We start from the raw sequence: 18,035 nt of genomic DNA on the forward strand, positions 1-18,035 counted from the left end.
GGAACATCGGCCACGTCCAGCGCGGGTGAGGCTGCCCAGGCAATGTGTAGGATCACTTATTTTACATGAATGCGCATTTTTCTTAGTATCTTTCCCAGCCAGAATCCGTGGATGAGGATTCGCCTTCTCCAGCGCAGAAAGGCGGGTTCGTTATTTCAATGCTGGCGTGAGCTTGGCCTTCCAGGTCCCATTTACTCACATGGTGACCCAGCACGAGCTGCTTCGCTTCCGAGCGGTTCTGTTCCGCATCCGCGGGGCAGGATTCTTCCGCAGAAGAGTCTGGGCAATCAAAACTCAGACCACGTAGCTCTTTGGTTGCTAGCAGTGGGTTATCTTGTCGGGAATCTCATCGGGGAGATCGAGAAACAAAAGCTTGTGGGAGCAGAGCTGCTTGTGCATTGTGCTGGTGGCTTCCTGGGTCATGTCCAGAGGCTCAGGGCGTCTGTCCTGATGACACACGTAGAAATGTTCAGACCAGCACCTTTCTTTGCCCTCTTTTTGCTGAATTTAAAACATTTTTTAAAAGAGAGGAGGCAGGCATTAAAGGCAGCAATTTGTCAATATATGTTTGCTGGCTTACAGATGTCTCCTTACAAAATGCGTGTTCGACAGCAAAAATATCGGAGCCCCCCTCCTCAGGTCGTGCTGGTTCTGTTCCCGCTGCTGGTTGGGGGTTCGGAGCTGAGGGGAAAACAGAGTGCGGCTGTGTGCTCAGCTCATGGCTCTCGTGTTGTGGGTGTCTCCCTCGCACGTTGGAAAGCAGCTCCACACCTTTCTTAGAAGGCGTTCTGCGGCTGGTTTCAGCGCTCCGGCTGGGGCCCAGCCGTTTGTTACTCTGCCTATTGTCACGGCGACTTGTGGGACTTGTTTTTTAGCTCGTGTAAAGGGCTTTGCTGCCATTAGTCAAATTCCATTAGCAGGGTAGAAAACAACAAGATGAATGGATGATAAATTTAAAAGCACACACGGAGCCATGTCAATGTATTATATTTTGCAGGCTTGATTCTCTGTCATTGCAGATTGTCATTGATTTAATGAAAAAAACCATTAAAAGTACTTGTAAAAGGTCTTGGGTGAGCTGCAGTGCCTTGAATCCCCGGGAATTCGGAGTCAGAGACATAAACCAGACTGCGGCAAGCTGTAACTCTTCAGACACGTAACAAACCATGACCTGTAATAGATTATTCCATCTTGCAAGGCATGAGGCACATGGAGAGGGGATGGGGATGTTTTCAGGTATTGACTGATGGATTTTGTGTGCAATATTCGCATCAATTCAGGTGTTTATTCCAAATAATGAATCTGTCTTCTATAAAGCATCAGTGCTATTCTTTACATAAATCTGTTAATATCTAAACTTTGTTACCTCTGGACTGCAAATAACTCTAAGTACAGATCATTTAGGAATCCTGTTTGTTGAGATTGTGTTTTAGCAACGGATGAAATAAGTATTTGTATATAATCAAGCTGTAAAATGATGTTTTGCAAAATTTTGAAAGCAGGTTTTCGTTTTGTCTGGGGGCACACGGTAGAAAGGTGGGACAAGACTGAAGTGGGAGTATAAACCATTTAAGAACAGGGTAGAGAAGGTTTTATGAAGGATGGAGAGTTGGGCAGGGAAGAATTTAATGAAATATAACAACGGCAAGTGTAGAGTCTTGAATCTGGGCAGGAACAACCCCAGGTTCCAGTGTAAGTTGGGGAATGAGCTATTAGAGAGCAGTGTAGGGGAAAGGGACCTGGGGGTCCTGGGGACAGCAGGGTGACCATGAGCCAGCACTGGGCCCTTGTGGCCAGGAAGCCAATGGTACCTGGGGTGGGTTAGAAGGGGGTGGTCAGTAGGTCAGAGAGGTTCTCCTGCCCCTCTGCTCTGCCCTGGGGAGACCACACCTGGAATATTGTGTCCAGTTGTGGCCCCTCAGTTCCAGAAGGACAGGGAACTGCTGCAGAGAGTCCAGCGCAGCCACCAAGATGCTGAAGGGAGTGGAGCATCTCCCGTGTGAGGAAAGGCTGAGGGAGCTGGGGCTCTGGAGCTGGGGAAGAGGAGACTGAGGGGGGACTCATTCATGTTTACAGATATGGAAAGGGGCAGTGTCAGGAGGATGGAGCCAGGCTCTTCTGGGTGACAACCAGTGACAGGACAAGGGGCAATGGGTTCAAACTGGAACACAGGAGGTTCCACTTAAATTTGAGAAGAAACTTCTTCATGGTGAGGGTGTCAGAGCCTGGCCCAGGCTGCCCAGGGAGGTTGTGGAGTCTCCTTCTCTGCAGACATTCAAACCCGCCTGGACCCCTTCCTGTGGAACCTCAGCTGGGTGTTCCTGCTCCATGGGGGGATTGCACTGGATGAGCTTTCCAGGGCCCTCCAACCCCTGACACTCTGGGATCCTGTGAAGAGTGGCACTGGTACCATTGATCCTCTGCTGGGAGGAAAAGGAGATGGTTTTGTGAAATCCTTGCTGGTCACCTTTTATATAATTAGGAATCTTACCACGATCAATATATAAGAAACATTGTAAAACACTTAGCATACCATTGCAGAGGGTGTAGGTGTTTTTCACTTATTTTTAGAACTTGACCTTACAAGACTGAAAAATAAGTTTTTCCTTCTGACTTTTGCCCTTCTCTTGGCGAAGATGAGTTAACAACGCAGAGCTGGAAAAACATTTAAACTTTAAACTAGCATGAGCTTTTCTTCTTTGCAGTTTGTTTGTGTGCCGCTGTCATCTGTGATGCCAACTGCAGTCGTAAAAAAGGTGTCACCAACCTGGCACTGCGCAGAATGCAGAGCACGTGGACCCTGAAGCCCAAATCAACACGATCTCTTGCTCACTAATGCTTACAAATAACATATTGACAAATCTGGAGGATGGCTCCCATCAGACTTAATATGAAGAAGTTCAGATATACCAGCTACTTTTGAATTTGGCCTTTTTAAACAGTCACAGGCACCCAGAAATAACCGAGCGGTGACCAAACACTGATCTGCTGCTCTGCGTTAGAGCAGTGATTTACAGGGATTTCCAAGCCTCAGATCTGAATATAGAAAGGTATAAGGTGAGTCCAAGGAAAATAAAGGTGGGAATGACCTCACCGTGTCTTGCTCAACTCCAGAAAGCGCTGCCGAAACCAGCTACATTTTAATTTGTACAGTTATTGTGCTGCCGTCAATGAACAGCAATGATCCCAGAGGCTGTCTCAGGCTAAAGAGAAATGGCATTGGCTTTCTAGAAGAATGTAAAGATACATTGATTGCTGCCTCAGTTTGTTCAGATATTGAAAATTGGTGTCATACAGATTTAACACGCCTCGGTTCATTTCATTTACTGATAGAATCAGTGAGCAATAATAAGCACTATTCTGTCCCCACGCTACCAGCTGTTGCTGGAACTACCCGTTCCAACTACTGCAGAACTGCCAGTTGGTGCTGGTACCCAGCTAACACATGGAAATTAATTTTCAGTATAAATTTGCTTGGTGCAAGAAAAGTGTAAAATCTGTCTGCTGCCACATCCTCGTAACAGAAAGCTAATAGGATGTATTTGCTTACTTTAGCGAACATGCTTGCTCACCAGCGCCTGCGAGACGGCACCCGCTGCCTCAGGAACCGTGCACGGCCGCAGGGTGGGAAGTTTTCCTGCACACGGGAGGTCTGAGGTCAAAACGAGAAAGAAGAAAGAAAAGCTGTATGAAATGGGCAGAGATCCTGCTGCTCTGACACTTTGAAGACTGAGCTACTGTTTCCTGGGGCTTTCCTGTCAGTGTCCCCAGGGGTGTTGTGTGACTGACGGATTTCACAACCAAACAGTGTGAACGTGTGATGGAGAATTTCGCTCGTTTGCAGACCGACCTTGTTCACCGTTTCACTCCCATTTCCTGGATGCAGCAGCTCGCAGGTTTTCTTTGGGCGGGTTTCCTTTGGCTGTTCCAGGTGGATTTCTCAATCCGCGCTGTGTCTGCTGGTGGAAAGTGCTGGATGGAGACTGACTGGTGGAAAATGCTACGGGGAGACTAAAGGTTCTACCGTCCTTGTCGTGCCGTCGCTGCCGCACCGCGTCCTTCCTTCCCACGGCCTGGGGGGGAAGGAGAACATCGGTACCTTTGCCCCATCCCTCTCTCAAATAGGATGCGGTAGCTCCTCTTTGGAGCTGGAAGGTGATTCAATAACTCTGCCCCGAGCATGAGTGGTCAAACTGTCTTTTGGGAGTTTCAAGAGCCTTTCCTGAAGCCCCAGCGAAGTCCAGATGTTGCTTTTGTGATCGTGTGAGCAGTTTTAGAAGGAAAATCTATGCGGGACGGGGCTATGAATCATCTGCCGAGCCTGTGTCCATGAAGAAGAAAAAACAATCCCCAAAGAATCCATTTAATTCTGGAATTTTCTGACCTATTTTGGTGCAAGCTGGTCTAAAAAAAAAAAAATGCAAGTATTCTCCTGATGAGTTTCTCATATTGTTTACTCTTGTAGCGCTCGCCGGAGCAGCCGCCAGCAATGACGTCCACCCGGGCAGCATCAGAGAATGGGAACTTCAGAGGAAGGAATGCGACTTCATAAATAGCAAACCACAGACACTAATGGGGAGCAGAGGCGAACCTGCAGGTTAAAACCCGCTGCAGGAGACGCCGGGACGTCCACAGCGCCCGGGGAGCGCAAGATGATGGCAGCTCTAGCCCTCGCTTTCCTCCTCTGCCTCGCCTGTCCTTTTGCATCATGTCAGCAGAGAAGGATAGGTAAGTAATCTTAATTATCTCTATATTTTCTGGGCTCGTGTGCTTTCTAGACTCCTATGAAAATTCCATTTTGCTGGAGGGAGTGAGGCAGGAGGTAACAGTGAACTGCGCCTGCTGAATCCCAGTGCTGAGGGGTTTGGGAGTTTCATGTGAAACCCGAAGCTGAACTCAGTGTTCAGCCTCAGATTTTCTCCCCACTTCCCCTCCTGAGCAGTGAAGTTTTTTAAAGAAACCCATTTATTCTGGGGCAGCTGGAAACCGAGTTGTGTTCTGTGATGACCTACGAGAGACGCTTCACGTGAATCTGCATTTTGCATGTGATGGAGGTTAAAACCCAGGTCACACAGCATGTCCTGCGGATGTTCCCTCTGCTGTGCACACAGAGCCGGGCAATCCTGACCTTTAGGAGCGTGGTCGTGCTGAATTCATTACCAAAGTTCCCGTTCTCTGGATCCTCAGCTCCAAGAGGATCTGGGAGCTCCGAGTGTCCCAGATCCCGGTGTCTGCTGGTGGAGACAGAGCCAGTGCAGGAGGGGTCACGGGAATGGTGCGAGTGCACAGATTTCCTCTGGAAATCGCTCCTGAGTGGTCAGATCCTTATTGTGAATCTGAATATTAATAAAAATACCCCAAACTTTTATTTGAAATTACATCATGCTATTAGGGATGGAAAATTTTCCCCAGGAATAGGAGCTGCCCGAAGCCTTTGTGCAGAGCTTATTCCAAACCTCCCTTTGAAGCCAGAAACCATGTGCAAGCTCCTTGTTTTCAAGAAAATAAGAAACATCACTTAATTCAGTCTTTCTGTCTTCGAACGACACATTTGTGGTACTTGCAATTCAGTTCCCAAACCAAAATGTTTTGGAGAGCTTACAAACATTCACAAAGTCCTCTTGGTTCTGGGTGGGGACGACCCGCGAGGCTTTCGGGCTCATTTGCCACACAAGAATGCCCAAGTTGTCCTAAATCAGTAGCCTGGGTTCCCACCCCACCCGTGGCACCGGCAAATTCCTCATGTTTAGGGGGCAGAGCCCAAATTCCAGCTCGTTTCCCCTTTCTTCACAAAGGTTCACTTGCACTCTAGGCCGGCTGTGACCCCTGTGAGAGGATTGATTAACCTGGAGAAAATTAGAGGAATGAACTTGGACTTTCTCAGGGCAGACAGGAGGACACGAGGCTTGGACTCGGTGTCCAATTGGTTTTAAATGGCTCAGGTTTCCTTAAAACTTACAGAGCTGCTTCCATTCATTCCTGTTGAGCGAAGCTGGAGTGTAGACCAGATTTGAGCGCGTCTCAGAGGACCAGGCAAGCCTGGGCTCTGCAGACGGGAGGGAAAAGTCATGTTAATCTGCCCTAGATGACATTGTGAGGTGATTTATATCCTCTGTTGAGCGTAGCTTAAATGGGATTTGCAGTGTTGCGTGGATGAGCAGATGTGTCCTTTGTGTCCCAAAGCCACCACACATCAGTTTGAAACTCCCACCCCCCAAAACCAACCCATCTCCGGCAAGAAAACCCCGGTGCCACGCGACCAGGCGACGGTTGATGTGCCGGTTTGCCACGGTGGGTGCTCGGCAGCACGTTTGCCAGAGACCCGGCGCGGAGCTTCCCCAGCGCCGCCCCGCACAGCAGCTTCCCCAGCGCTGAATTATTCATTGGCTTCTTTTGGCAGCAAAACCTTCCTGTGTGTGAAGAGCGGCCGCGGTGCCAGACTGCCCGGCCGGCTGGGTTGCTGAGGGTAACTGGTCCCTACTGGACAGGCAAAGCTGATTATCACTGTCCTGCCCAGGGCAAATTCTACCCCACGTGCAAATCTCCATTAATTCGAGCAAGCTTCTAGTTAGGAACAGCCAGGCACTGGTGTGGAGGGGTCTGGATGGTGAATATTAAGCTGAAGTTAATAATATCAGTTGGTTTGTGCTGCTAATGGCTCTTCTGGGTTTTTTTTTCCCAACCACTTTGGCTTTTTTAGGAGGTGAAGTTGGGCCGGAAATGCTGGAAGAGATGAGAGAAACCAACCGTGTGCTAATGGAAGTTCGGGACTTGTTGAAGCAGCAGGTAGGTGAGAAGGGATCTGATTCCTTCCATTATGCTGCACAAGGGAGAGCGCTGGGTCCCCTGCCCTGCCTGCCGAGTTCTGGAGTTCAGGGGCACTTCAGGTGAAGGGAGCACTGGAATTACTGCTCTGGAAACCAGGATCAAGAGGTGGTCTCACAATCTGATCCGGAATTCTGGCACGAAGTGGATTCCTTTGAATTCCAAAACTTGCTGCTTAGAACCACGGCTGCTGAAAACCAGCGTACATAATGAACTCCAAAATAAAAGGCACGCGCACGGGGTGGGTATACATTGAAGTGGAAAAACAAGTCACTTTTTCCTCGGTTTTATGGGAGCGTGAAATCAGTAGAGAGTCCAAACTTGGAAGATGGCAGAGACCTTTCAGCCGTCCATTAGGGTCCTGGAAAGGGAAGTCGCACGGAGCCTAAACAAGCTCTGCATTCACTCTTTCCTCTTGTTGTTTTAATCCTAAGCCTTTCTGGCTCCGGTCGTTTCTGGGGGAATGTGGAGCTTAGATCTTCTCCCGTTTGAACGAGGAGATGCTGGTTTGTCTGCTCAATGTTCTAAAGTATAGAAAGGGTCCTGTTCTCCCTTCGCCCGCTGCGGGAGCTGAGGGCGGCAGCCTCTGCCTGCCAGACCATTGAATGGCAGACGGGCCTCGGTGCCAGAGCAAACTGGGCGGCCTCTATCTGCAAAAACATCTGCTGCGCTGAGCTACTCTCGCATTTCGGGCTGCTGCATAAATACCCAGTGTTTACTAGGAATCGGGTCAGACATGGTTCCTGGCAGCCCCGCGCGATGATTTCCAGCGTTCCCTTCCAGCTCAGCACTGCTTCTCCTCACAGCTTTTTAGTTTGTTCTTCTTTCTTGCCACCTCATGTTTTTTTTTTTCAATCCGTGGCCTTTTTCTCAACGGCGCTTTCAAGAAAACTCAAAACCCAAACCTGCAATCCCACTGCAGAGCCAAGGCGGCAGTTCATCATTTCTTCCTAAAATTTACTTTTCCTCGGTTCAGCACCTCGGGGTGTTGGCAATGAGGATGGCAAAGGCTTGACAATAAGAGGCCAGATCTGCCCTCCCGAGCCAAAGGCTGAAGGCTTCTTGACACAAAGGGATCGCTGATGCTCGTCAGCCACGCTCCCAGCTCTCCCCTCTGCTCTGTCACCCCCCTGTAACGGCAGATGTTGTGGGGATTAGATCTGTCTGTGTATCAACTGTTCAAAATCCACCACCCCAGGCTGTGGTGGAGAGAGGAGGGAATCTAACACAGAATGGAAACGTGCTCTCCTACCTGGGAGCTGGCACTGAGACGCGGTAGGAGCTTCTGTCAAAGTGAAATGACCCAATAGCGGTCCGCAGGGCGCGGGAGCGCGGTCCTGAGCAGCGGCTGTAGATGGCCAGGAAGACTCTGCTGGGGTTGCTGAGGTGCTGGAGAGCTGTGCAAATGTTGGCTTGGGACTGACGTGCTTCCCTGGGCTTGCCCGTATTCCTCTCTTCACCAAAGAACAGCAGCTTTGCACTGATTCTCTCCTTGCTGAAGCAAGCTTGAAGAACAGGAGCCTAGAGAAGGTCAGACAAAGGCTGGAGGGAGCGGCTTTCCTGAATAGATTCTACATTTCCAGGGTGTTAGGGCTCGAGTGGCATCAGCACCCTCAGGGATCATTCCTGTACCTGCAGAAATGGCTCCGAGAGGAGCCTCCTCCTGCCCTGGCCCGCAGTGCCCGGGCTGCCGGTGGAGCAGGACCCTGGGACTGCTGCTCAGCCTCTTCCACAGCACAAACCCCAAAGAAAGCAGATTCCCCTTTCTTTATGACGCTTGTTTCTGTGTATTCAAGTGTTTCTTGCATCTGCAAAAGGACAATATTATCAAGTCAGCCTATGGAAACCCTGCAGTGGGGGGTGAATGAGAGCAGGGAATGCAAACCCCCTCAGCTTGCAGAAAACCCAGAACGCGGACTTTGGGGCAAGAGCGGATTTGTGTGCGAGCAGCCGTGCGGTCTCAGCCACCCCGGTTTCTGGCAGTGGGGCTGTTGGTTTGCGTGGGAGCAGAACTCGGCCTTTGGCTAAGTGGTGATTCTTATTTTCTTATAGATTAAGGAGATAACATTCCTGAAGAACACAGTCATGGAGTGCGATGCCTGTGGTGAGTAACGGAGCCCAGTCCTGTGTTCAGCTGCCTCCTCCACGTCCCTCACACCCCCGTGTCCAAACAAGTAGTGAAATGCCACCTGTGAGCTTGTTTCACAATTAACCTGAGTGTTTCACAACTAACCTGAGTGTTTCACAATTAACCTGAGTGTTTCACGACTAACCTGAGTGTCGCAGAGGAATACTCAATATTAGCAAAGTGTGGGGTTCTTTAACAGGACATTCTGCACACGTGCACTGCTGTTCATGCTGTTCTTTCTCATGGTTCCGTGGCAGCTGAAGCTGTTATGGGGTGAAGAAGTAGCCTTAAAACGCTCCTATTTCAGCAAGCGTGGTTCTTGGAGATGCTCTATGATTTGCCAGTGCGCTCCAAGGGTGGAGCAGTAACCATTTCTGCATTTGGAGAGATTGTAGCTCTGCTGGAAAAGAGATCAGCCTGAGCTTTGGGGAGCCACAGCACAGAAACGCATTAGTCCACCGCAATTGTTTTAATAACTGGCTCATAAAGCTGTCCTGAACGTTCTGGCACTTGATTTCTGCCCTCCCTGCCTGCTATTCTGTGCTATACGAGTTCTTCTCCCATATTCCTTACTGTAGAATTTCGAGCCTCCTTCAGTCGGGCGCTGAACAACGTGACTCACAGCACTCGTGTGCTTCTCCAATTATTTCTCAGAGAGAGAACAGTGAATAGAGGAGGCCTTGTTTTAGTGAGGGTTTTGTTGCTGGTGGTGGTAGAGTGTTGGGTTTTGTTTTGTCTTGTTCCACATTTTTATGTGGGGCTTTTAAGCTGGAGAAACTGGGAGGAAAACGTGTCCTTGCCACTTGCAGTAGTGGGCATGGGAGACTCGTGACGATTCTAGATCCTGGGAGAGTTCATTCCCAGTTTTGAATTGGCCTTCGGTGAAGTTCTTCATCCCATACGGATTCACTTTGTGAACTCCCTTGTGCTGTGGGTCAGGCCATGGGGACAAGGCCAAGAACCCGGTGTGGGGCCGGGCAGCGACAGCCCTGCGTTTCACGTCCCTCTGGTCCCCAGGCATGCACACCGAGGCCACGGGCCCCGTCATCACCGTGACGCAGTTCAACAGGTGCCTCCCCAACTCCTGCTTCCCCGGCGTGACCTGCACCGAGACCGGCACCGGGTTCCGCTGCGGACCCTGCCCCCCGGGCTATTCGGGCAACGGGACCCACTGCACAGACATCAACGAGGTGAGAACCCAGCGGGACGGGCTGGAAGTCATGAAGCTGGCTCACTTCTCTGGGAGTGCTGTGGGTTTGTGCCGTGGTTGTAAAGAAAAGCCTCGCGATTCCCCCAGGGGCTGAAATTCAACAGAAACATCATTTTGCGGGAAGGAAATGTAAATCTCAGCCTCCCTTAAGCTCTGCTCTGGGCTGGGTTTCCATCACCCTGGCTGGCAGTTCTTTCTGAAAGACACACAGGCTCCAACTAATAAATCTCCGGGTTTGTACCACACAGGAAGGTGAGTTTGGGAGACCAGAACAGCCCCTTTTGGTCCTGTGATCTTTTGAGCTGCTTTTAGGCTGCTGAGTTGTTAGAGATAAGATTTATTATGTGTGGAACAGAATCAAATGCTTCCCGAATAGTCCTTAATACAATAAATCTTACCACACTACTCGTATGGCTTTACTTCTGCCTTTAAATCAAACCTTGCTAGGCAGATACTCTTTAATTTAATTTTGGTTTTGGAAAGTGTGGCATCCCATCAAGTTTCCTCTCTGTGCGGATCAGATCTTTGCTCAACCATTAATTTTGCACGTCCCTGAGACTCCCCAGTTCTGTGGTTTCCAACCCATAGTCCTGTGCTCACTGATGAGTCCACCCAGCAGCTCTTGTCACCTCTATGGCGTTTCGGTTTAAAAACCCGCTGGAGTTAAGAGGATTGATGAGAGATCTTGAGATTGACCATAATCCATTAGTCACCCAAACGTGGGAACCGCTCGGTTCTGTAACGCATCTGCCAGGACGGAGCAGAAGAATTCAGTGCAAATAAGTGTTGGAGGAAATGCATCAAACATTAATAGCAGTTTTGGAAAGACAATCGCTTCCCAGAGTAGTAAACAAACAACTGTTCTTGCCTTTCAAAACCAGTGTCAGAAATGATCCAGTTCTCTGGCTTCAGGGAAGGGAGGTGGAAGCGACGCCAGCTCCTTGCCTGGGCAATTGATGTCACCTAGGAAGAATTAGTCCTGAAAGATGATTTGTTTTACTTGTCTGCACATACTGGAACTTGGGAGAACAACTGAGCTGGGGAAGCTGCATTTTCCACTTGCGAGGAAAGCCAGGAACTTCTATGCGTTTCTGGTTGATTCTTTCAAAATAAAAGCGCAACGGCTGGGTCTCGCCCAGCTCTGCGAGCGGCCGCCCCGCGCGAGCCGCCGCACAGAAACCTCTCTTGTCCACAGTGCAACGCCAACCCCTGCTTCCCCAAGGTCCAGTGCATCAACACCAGCCCCGGGTTCCGCTGCGACCCCTGCCCGCCCGGCTTCACCGGCCAAACAGTCGAAGGGGTCGGACTGGCCTACGCCAGGGCCAACAAACAGGTAAGGCCCACTAATGTTTCTGTCTCCTTCAGAAGCGTTAACTCTTTCCCCTCTGTAATCGTCACTCAGAGCTCTTGGAGCCCTCATAGAAATGGGAGGGAAGTCCCAGGTTCCTGGGTTTAGCGGTGGGGTGCAGCGAGGGACTCGCCACGGGTGTCCTGGCACATCACAGCAAAGGACCCTCCGGCCAAGCCCGCACCTCTGCTGAGTTTAGGCTGGACAAGACGTTACATCTCAGCTGCCTTTGTGGCTGTGAAGCCAGCCTGGGGCGCCCTTCATTGCTAGGACACAGCAGAGCTGCTGCCTCTGCCTGCGGCCCCCACAGCTACAGAGAGATTCAAGTGAAAACAACTAAAAACCATGTAGTCTGAGCATGGTTTATAAGAATATATTGCCCACAGCAGGGCAGGCATGTGGCTTGTGTTATGTAGAGAGCTCTGTTCTGCCCATTTGAGTGCGGAGCTGCTCTCAGCGCAGCGCTGAGCTCTGGTGCTGGGCTCAGAGCTCCGGGTGCAGAGGTGAGCAGCTCGTCTGGGCTCAGGACTAGTGCTGGGATCTGGGTCGAGCTTGTCTGGGGGAAACTTTGAGCTGTGGGGTCCTAGTGAGGTGTGTCAGGGGCTTTGCTTTACACCCAGTGATGCCCTGAGCCCGTAACCTGGTGTGGTATCTGCCCAGGAGCAAAGTTAACGTCTGCTTTGGTTTTCCTGGGCAGGTTTGTACTGACATCAACGAATGCGAGACAGGTGCTGCCAGAAATTGTGTCCCAAACTCCATCTGCATCAATACAAGGGTAAATATTACCGGAAAGCGCATGTGGGTCTCTCTTCCTCAGGCTCTGGGGCCTTTGTTCGCTGTGGCAATCCAGGACTCACGTTACAATCAACTCCCTCTTCCTTTTTCTTGCAGGGATCCTACAAGTGCGGGGCTTGTAAACCCGGCTTTGTCGGGGATCAAATCACCGGCTGCAAGAGCCAGTCGGTGAGACGCTGCCCCAACGGCGAGATCAGCCCGTGCCACGAGAAAGCCGAGTGTGTGGTGGAGCGCGACGGGTCCATCTCCTGCGCGGTAAGGGCCAAACCCCCACCAGCCGCCGTCCCGGCGCTGGCTCCGCGTTCCCCGGCGCTGGCTCCGCGTTCCCCGGCGCTGGCTCCGCGTTCCCCGGCGCTGGCTCCGCGTTCCCCGGCGCTGCGCTGGCTCTCCTGGGTCTGCCACTGCCCTCTCCTGGAGATCGCGCCTCCTCGCTCCCGACAGCCGAGCTGCCGCGGGGTCTCTTTGGGTGCTCTCTGGAGAGCTGTGCTGCTCCAGGCACCCCAGATCCGCTGTTGTTTGGTTGTTTGGGTTGGGTTTTTTTGGCCTGAAGCGCTACAAGTGTGTGATCACGGAACGCTGCGCGCAGCTGAGCGAGGACAAGCGCTGTTCCGCAGCTTGCTGCAGCCAAACTATTCTGCTGCTGCATCTTTTATAATCTCAGGAACAAGCAGAGTTTGTATCTGAGCTATTTAAAATACCTTTTAGAGCCTGTTTTTTCCAGACAGTATTTTTCCTGTAGAGCGTTGTGCACCTGGATTTGCAGTGCTTTGCGCTGGTTCTCCTGTAAAGCCTTCGCTTTTGGAGGCAGAGCGGCCACCGGGGATGCCCTGGCAGCCTCATTTTGGGGATGTGCTGTCTTGCAGTGCCTCGTGGGCTGGGCAGGGAACGGCTACGTCTGCGGGAAGGACACGGACATCGACGGAGTCCCCGATGAGAAGCAACGCTGCTCTGACAAAAAGTGCCGCAAGGTGAGGGGCCGTTGCCCCGTTTTGCTGGGAACCGTCTCCCGGAGGGACGCCCAAGGAGAATTAGGCAATTCGGATTTGAGGCCTTGGCTCAACCTTCAGGACTCCGGCAGAACAACACGCCGAGCTTTGCAACAGCCCCTTCGCTGCTTCTCTTCCAGGACAACTGCATGACTGTCCCCAACTCCGGCCAGGAGGACGCAGACAGGGATGGGATTGGAGATGCTTGTGATGACGACGCTGACGGAGATGGGATCTTAAACGCTGAGGTTTGCATTCTGATTTTTACCCTGATGTACCTAAACGTACCCAGGGGTCCTGCAGAGCAGCTGCCTCCGCCTGTCACGTGAACTTGGAGGTCACAGCGTGCAGTGGTCCCCCTTAACCCGTCCCTCTCTCCCGCAGGACAACTGCGTGTACACGCGCAACGCCGACCAGCGCAACGCCGACAAGGACAACTTCGGTGACGCGTGTGACAACTGCCGCCAAGTGAAGAACAACGACCAACGGGACATCGACGGCGACGGGAGGGGAGATGAGTGCGACGATGACATGGACGGAGACGGTAAGAGCAGCCTCAGCGAGGGGAAAACTTCAGCGCGCAGCTGGAGGCCCTCCCGGCAGGGCCCAGCTTCCAGGAGCAGAACCCAATCGTGTGACTCTCTGATTCAATTTTGGATGGGCACAGAGCCAGAGCTCACAAGTGCTGCTGGCCTGAGATGCACATGTTTATTTACAGAGTATTTCCAGCGCATCCAGGGCTGTTTGGGTCTGGAGCTCCCCCCTGGCAGGATGCGCGGGTGGGTGGGTAAATGTGGAGAAGTGGGAAATGAAGTCACAGAGGTTGCCAATTCGATTGGTCCTGTCCTTGCTCGGGCTTTGAAACAGCCCTGCCTAAATCTTCCAGGTCAAATAGCTAACATTAACCCTGACTTATTTTATAATCATATAGATGTCTGGGGTACATTTTAAGATAGTTGCTGCTGATCTCTCCCTCCATAGCTGCTACGATGTAATTTAAAGTGCATAAAATGTACACAAAAATGGAAATTGTTGATGCTACGTGAACTCAGCCGTCCTAGATTTCTGCCACATCTTACATCCAAGAGATTTTGCTGCCTGGACCTCAGTGGCTGTGCTGCCCTGATGGGTCGACTCTGTGTGTTTTACAGGGATCAAAAACCCGACGGACAACTGCCAGAGAGTCCCCAACCCGGACCAAAAGGACAGCGATGGCGATGGCGTAGGAGACGTGTGTGACAGCTGCCCAACCGTCAGCAACCCAGATCAGGTCAGGAAACGCTCCCGGTTTTGCCATCTTACGGGTTCGTTTCTCTCACTCGAGACGACGCGGTGTCACCTGCCCGAGGTCACTCACCTCACCATGCGCAGAACAGAACGCGGTCCCTCAATCACACATCCTGGGTAGAGAACAATCCAGAGAGGACGCGTTGCACTCTGGGCTTCTCTCTTCCTACCCCACTCATCTGTGTTTAGAGAGAACGCTGCTCACATTCAACAGGGTGGCTTGTAAATTGGACCACAGGAGCTCTCCCACCGTTCGCTTTGTTGCCTCTTGATCTATGGAAAGTTTAAATTATTATGCCTTTATTTTTCTAGAAAGATACTGATCACGATCTAGTGGGAGATGTCTGTGACACCAACCAGGACAGGTGAGAGCTTGCTGCAAAAATTACCCTTAGGATCCATGAAATCCTGGGGATGGAGGGGGAAAGGTGCATGTTGGCAGTGTCCTGGCAACCTGGCTTGGCCTTAGCCCATAACAGACAGAGCTTAAGGGAAGTGGGATTTTCTTCAGATCCCAGAAAAGCCTGCCAGTGGCAGTTTGACCGGAGCATTTCTCATCTATTATTTGTGTCACTATCAGCTTTAAGCCTTCCCCAGGCTGAAATCCCCAAGTGCTGTCCTTGCTGCGGATCCCAGCTCCTAGAAAAGCACTGCGTGTTGATTTTCAACCCTGACCTGCTGTTTTGTCCGCCAGCGACGGCGACGGCCACCAAGACACGCGGGACAACTGCCCGACGGTGCCCAACAGCTCCCAGGTGGACACGGACAACGACGGGCTGGGGGATGAATGTGACGATGACGACGACGATGATGGGATCCCAGACGAGAAACCTCCAGGCCCTGACAACTGCCGGCTCGTCCCTAACCCTGCCCAGGAGGACTCGGACGGTAAGAGAAGCGGCTGCGCGTCCGCTCTGCGGGAGGGATCCCGTTCCTGGTGCCAAACGCTCATCACTTCGGCTCTAGAGACAGGCAGGAAGCAAATTCTCCTTGGTCCTGACTTGAGACGGTCTTACAGCATTTCACATCTCCACTTACCCCGAGATCAGGATGAGATTTGGGAGAAGTTCCCTTCCAGAAGTATCTACACAACTTGAGGTGTTTCTTCTGTTCACAGCATCTCTGCGAGCGGACACCTCAGGGTTTCTTTACAACTGACACAGGCCGAGTTTAGCGGAGCTCTGACCATGTCTTAACGTCACACACATGCGGCCGCCTTTAACTGTGCGAGCCAAGAGCTCGCTGAGCAAACCCCAGGTGCCAGGGGTAGGAGAAATTAACTCACGAAACCTCGTTACTCCTGTTCTCGTGTCCCGCCCGCAGGCGATGGGGTGGGGAACCTCTGCGAGGACGACTTTGACAGAGACATGGTGATCGACAGAATCGACGTGTGCCCCGAGAACGCCGAGGTGACGCTCACCGACTTCAGGGCTTTCCAGACCGTCGTGTTGGACCCCGAGGGTGACGCGCAGATCGACCCCAACTGGATTGTCCTCAACCAGGTAGGACCCTGCTCCAGAACCAGCCTGGACCAAACTGGGCGCAGTTTTAACTGAAAGACTTGGCAGGCTTAACCTGAGTCTCACCCTTGCTGTACCTCTCCTGATCACATAATGAGAGTCAAGTTAGTTCGTTTGGAGCTGCGCTAACGAGTCAACATTCATCTTTCTCAGGGCATGGAGATTGTCCAGACCATGAACAGTGATCCCGGCCTGGCTGTAGGTGAGGCCCTTTATTTTATCCTATTGAAAAATTCTCTCTGATAAACTGCACACTTCTCAGTCCAGCTTTTATAAGTATTTCAGACACCACTTTACGATTCCATCCACCTCCTGGGAAAACATTTTCTGTAGCAGGCAGAATCTTCAGATTTGGCTTAGCAAAACCCACCAGCCCCAGCCGAATCTGGCAAGAAATAGGTCTGCATATCGTTGTAGAACAGAGTATTTGTTTTGCTGCCGGCTCCAGGTTACACGGCGTTCAACGGAGTGGACTTCGAGGGCACGTTCCACGTCAACACCGCCACCGACGACGATTACGCCGGTTTCATTTTCGGCTACCAGGACAGTTCCAGCTTCTACGTGGTGATGTGGAAGCAGATGGAACAGACGTACTGGCAGGCGAACCCATTCCGGGCAGTAGCAGAACCTGGAATTCAGCTGAAGGTAAAAAAGTCACTGAAAAAAGAGCTTTGGGTAGTGCGTTTTTGCCTTTCTCTTTGCTGTGCCGCTGGGGACCGGCAGCTGCGCTCGCTCGGACCTTTATCCGCACGTTTGACCCCTCTGTTCTCCGCGTTAGGCAGTGAAGTCTAAAACGGGCCCTGGCGAGTATCTGCGCAATTCCCTGTGGCACACGGGGGACACCACGGACCAGGTGAAGCTGCTCTGGAAAGACCCTCGCAACTCCGGCTGGAAGGACAAGACGTCCTACCGCTGGTTCCTGCAGCACCGGCCTCAGGTCGGGTACATCAGGTGAGGGGTTTGGTTCCCTTTGCGTGGCTGAGATCAGTTTGACACACAAAACAGGCGTCTCTGGTCCCCGTGGTGAAGAGGAGGGAGAGTGTCCGAGGAGCCGTGTCCACACGGGCGTGCCAGGCTCCTGTCTGTGTCCTACATGTGCTTGTTCTCTTCTAGAGCTCGGTTCTACGAAGGCCCTGAAGTCGTAGCGGACACTGGAGTTGTCCTCGACACGACCATGCGAGGGGGACGGCTCGGCGTCTTCTGCTTCTCCCAGGAGAACATTATTTGGTCAAACCTGCGTTACCGCTGCAATGGTGAGTTCGTTTGCAAAGTCAAGTACATACAAAGTCAAATACAAGCAAATTGCCATTTTGCTTTCAAGTTGCAATTACAACTTGTTCTTGCGTCTGTAACGGGATGTCACGCAGTAGCTTATTCTATTTTCAACTCCTAGTTCTAACCTCTATTTCCTTTCATCTCCCCCTCCTCAGACACCATTCCAGAAGACTACGAAACGTTCCGAGTCCAGCAGGACTAACGTCCCGTCCCAGCGTCTGTCCAGCCAGACTCGCTTTCCAATCCGTGCTCAGCTGCCCTGCCCGTCGCTCTGGTGCGAGAGCTGTGAGTAACGCTCGCTGCGGTTACCGGCGTCTTCTCTACAACAGCAACTCCCTTTAAAACGCTACGCGAACCCGTTGGAAGGGCAGAGGCGTAGACAGCAAGTGTGGACAGGGGCCTGTGCTGCTGTCAACGCTCGTTCTCTACGCTGCGTGGATACAGATGTGCTGAGGAGTTACCTGCGGTAGCTGGGATTGAGTAAGTTTAGTGTTGGCCGAGTTCAGGAATCCCTTCCCTACTCCAAGGGTGAACGTTCTGCGCCTTTTCAAGACCTGCCCAGCAAACCCAGCACTAGGCTGAAAGGGACCCGGAGAGCGGCCTCTGTACAAAGCTGCTCACAAAAACACTTACAAATTGAAAAAAAGCACTTTAAGGAGAG

At 51.6% G+C, this 18,035-nt stretch overlaps 1 protein-coding gene and 1 long non-coding RNA gene across 2 annotated transcripts; one reads left to right on the plus strand and one right to left on the minus strand.

Moving 5' to 3' along the window:
• Nucleotides 1-2,150: 2,150 nt before the first annotated feature.
• On the minus strand, nt 2,151-13,437 carry LOC139825695 (uncharacterized). Its single transcript, XR_011735920.1, has 3 exons — nt 8,078-13,437; nt 3,851-7,955; nt 2,151-3,652 (listed from the first exon to the last, which is right to left on the minus strand). It is a non-coding gene; the product is annotated as an uncharacterized lncRNA (long non-coding RNA).
• Nucleotides 4,624-17,659, plus strand: COMP (cartilage oligomeric matrix protein). Its single transcript, XM_065858120.2, has 19 exons — nt 4,624-4,728; nt 6,701-6,786; nt 8,878-8,929; nt 9,971-10,143; nt 11,359-11,496; nt 12,209-12,286; nt 12,403-12,561; nt 13,170-13,274; nt 13,433-13,540; nt 13,677-13,836; nt 14,444-14,562; nt 14,892-14,944; nt 15,274-15,467; nt 15,903-16,081; nt 16,253-16,301; nt 16,548-16,744; nt 16,878-17,050; nt 17,213-17,352; nt 17,530-17,659. The coding sequence occupies exons 1-19, from the start codon at nt 4,653-4,655 to the stop codon at nt 17,574-17,576; spliced, it is 2,286 nt and encodes a 761-aa protein (XP_065714192.1). The 5' UTR covers nt 4,624-4,652; the 3' UTR covers nt 17,577-17,659.
• The last annotated feature ends 376 nt before the right edge of the window (nt 17,660-18,035 follow it).

This window comes from Patagioenas fasciata, chromosome 27 (genome assembly GCF_037038585.1).
Source record: "Patagioenas fasciata isolate bPatFas1 chromosome 27, bPatFas1.hap1, whole genome shotgun sequence".
NCBI classification, from domain to species: Eukaryota; Metazoa; Chordata; class Aves; order Columbiformes; family Columbidae; genus Patagioenas; species Patagioenas fasciata.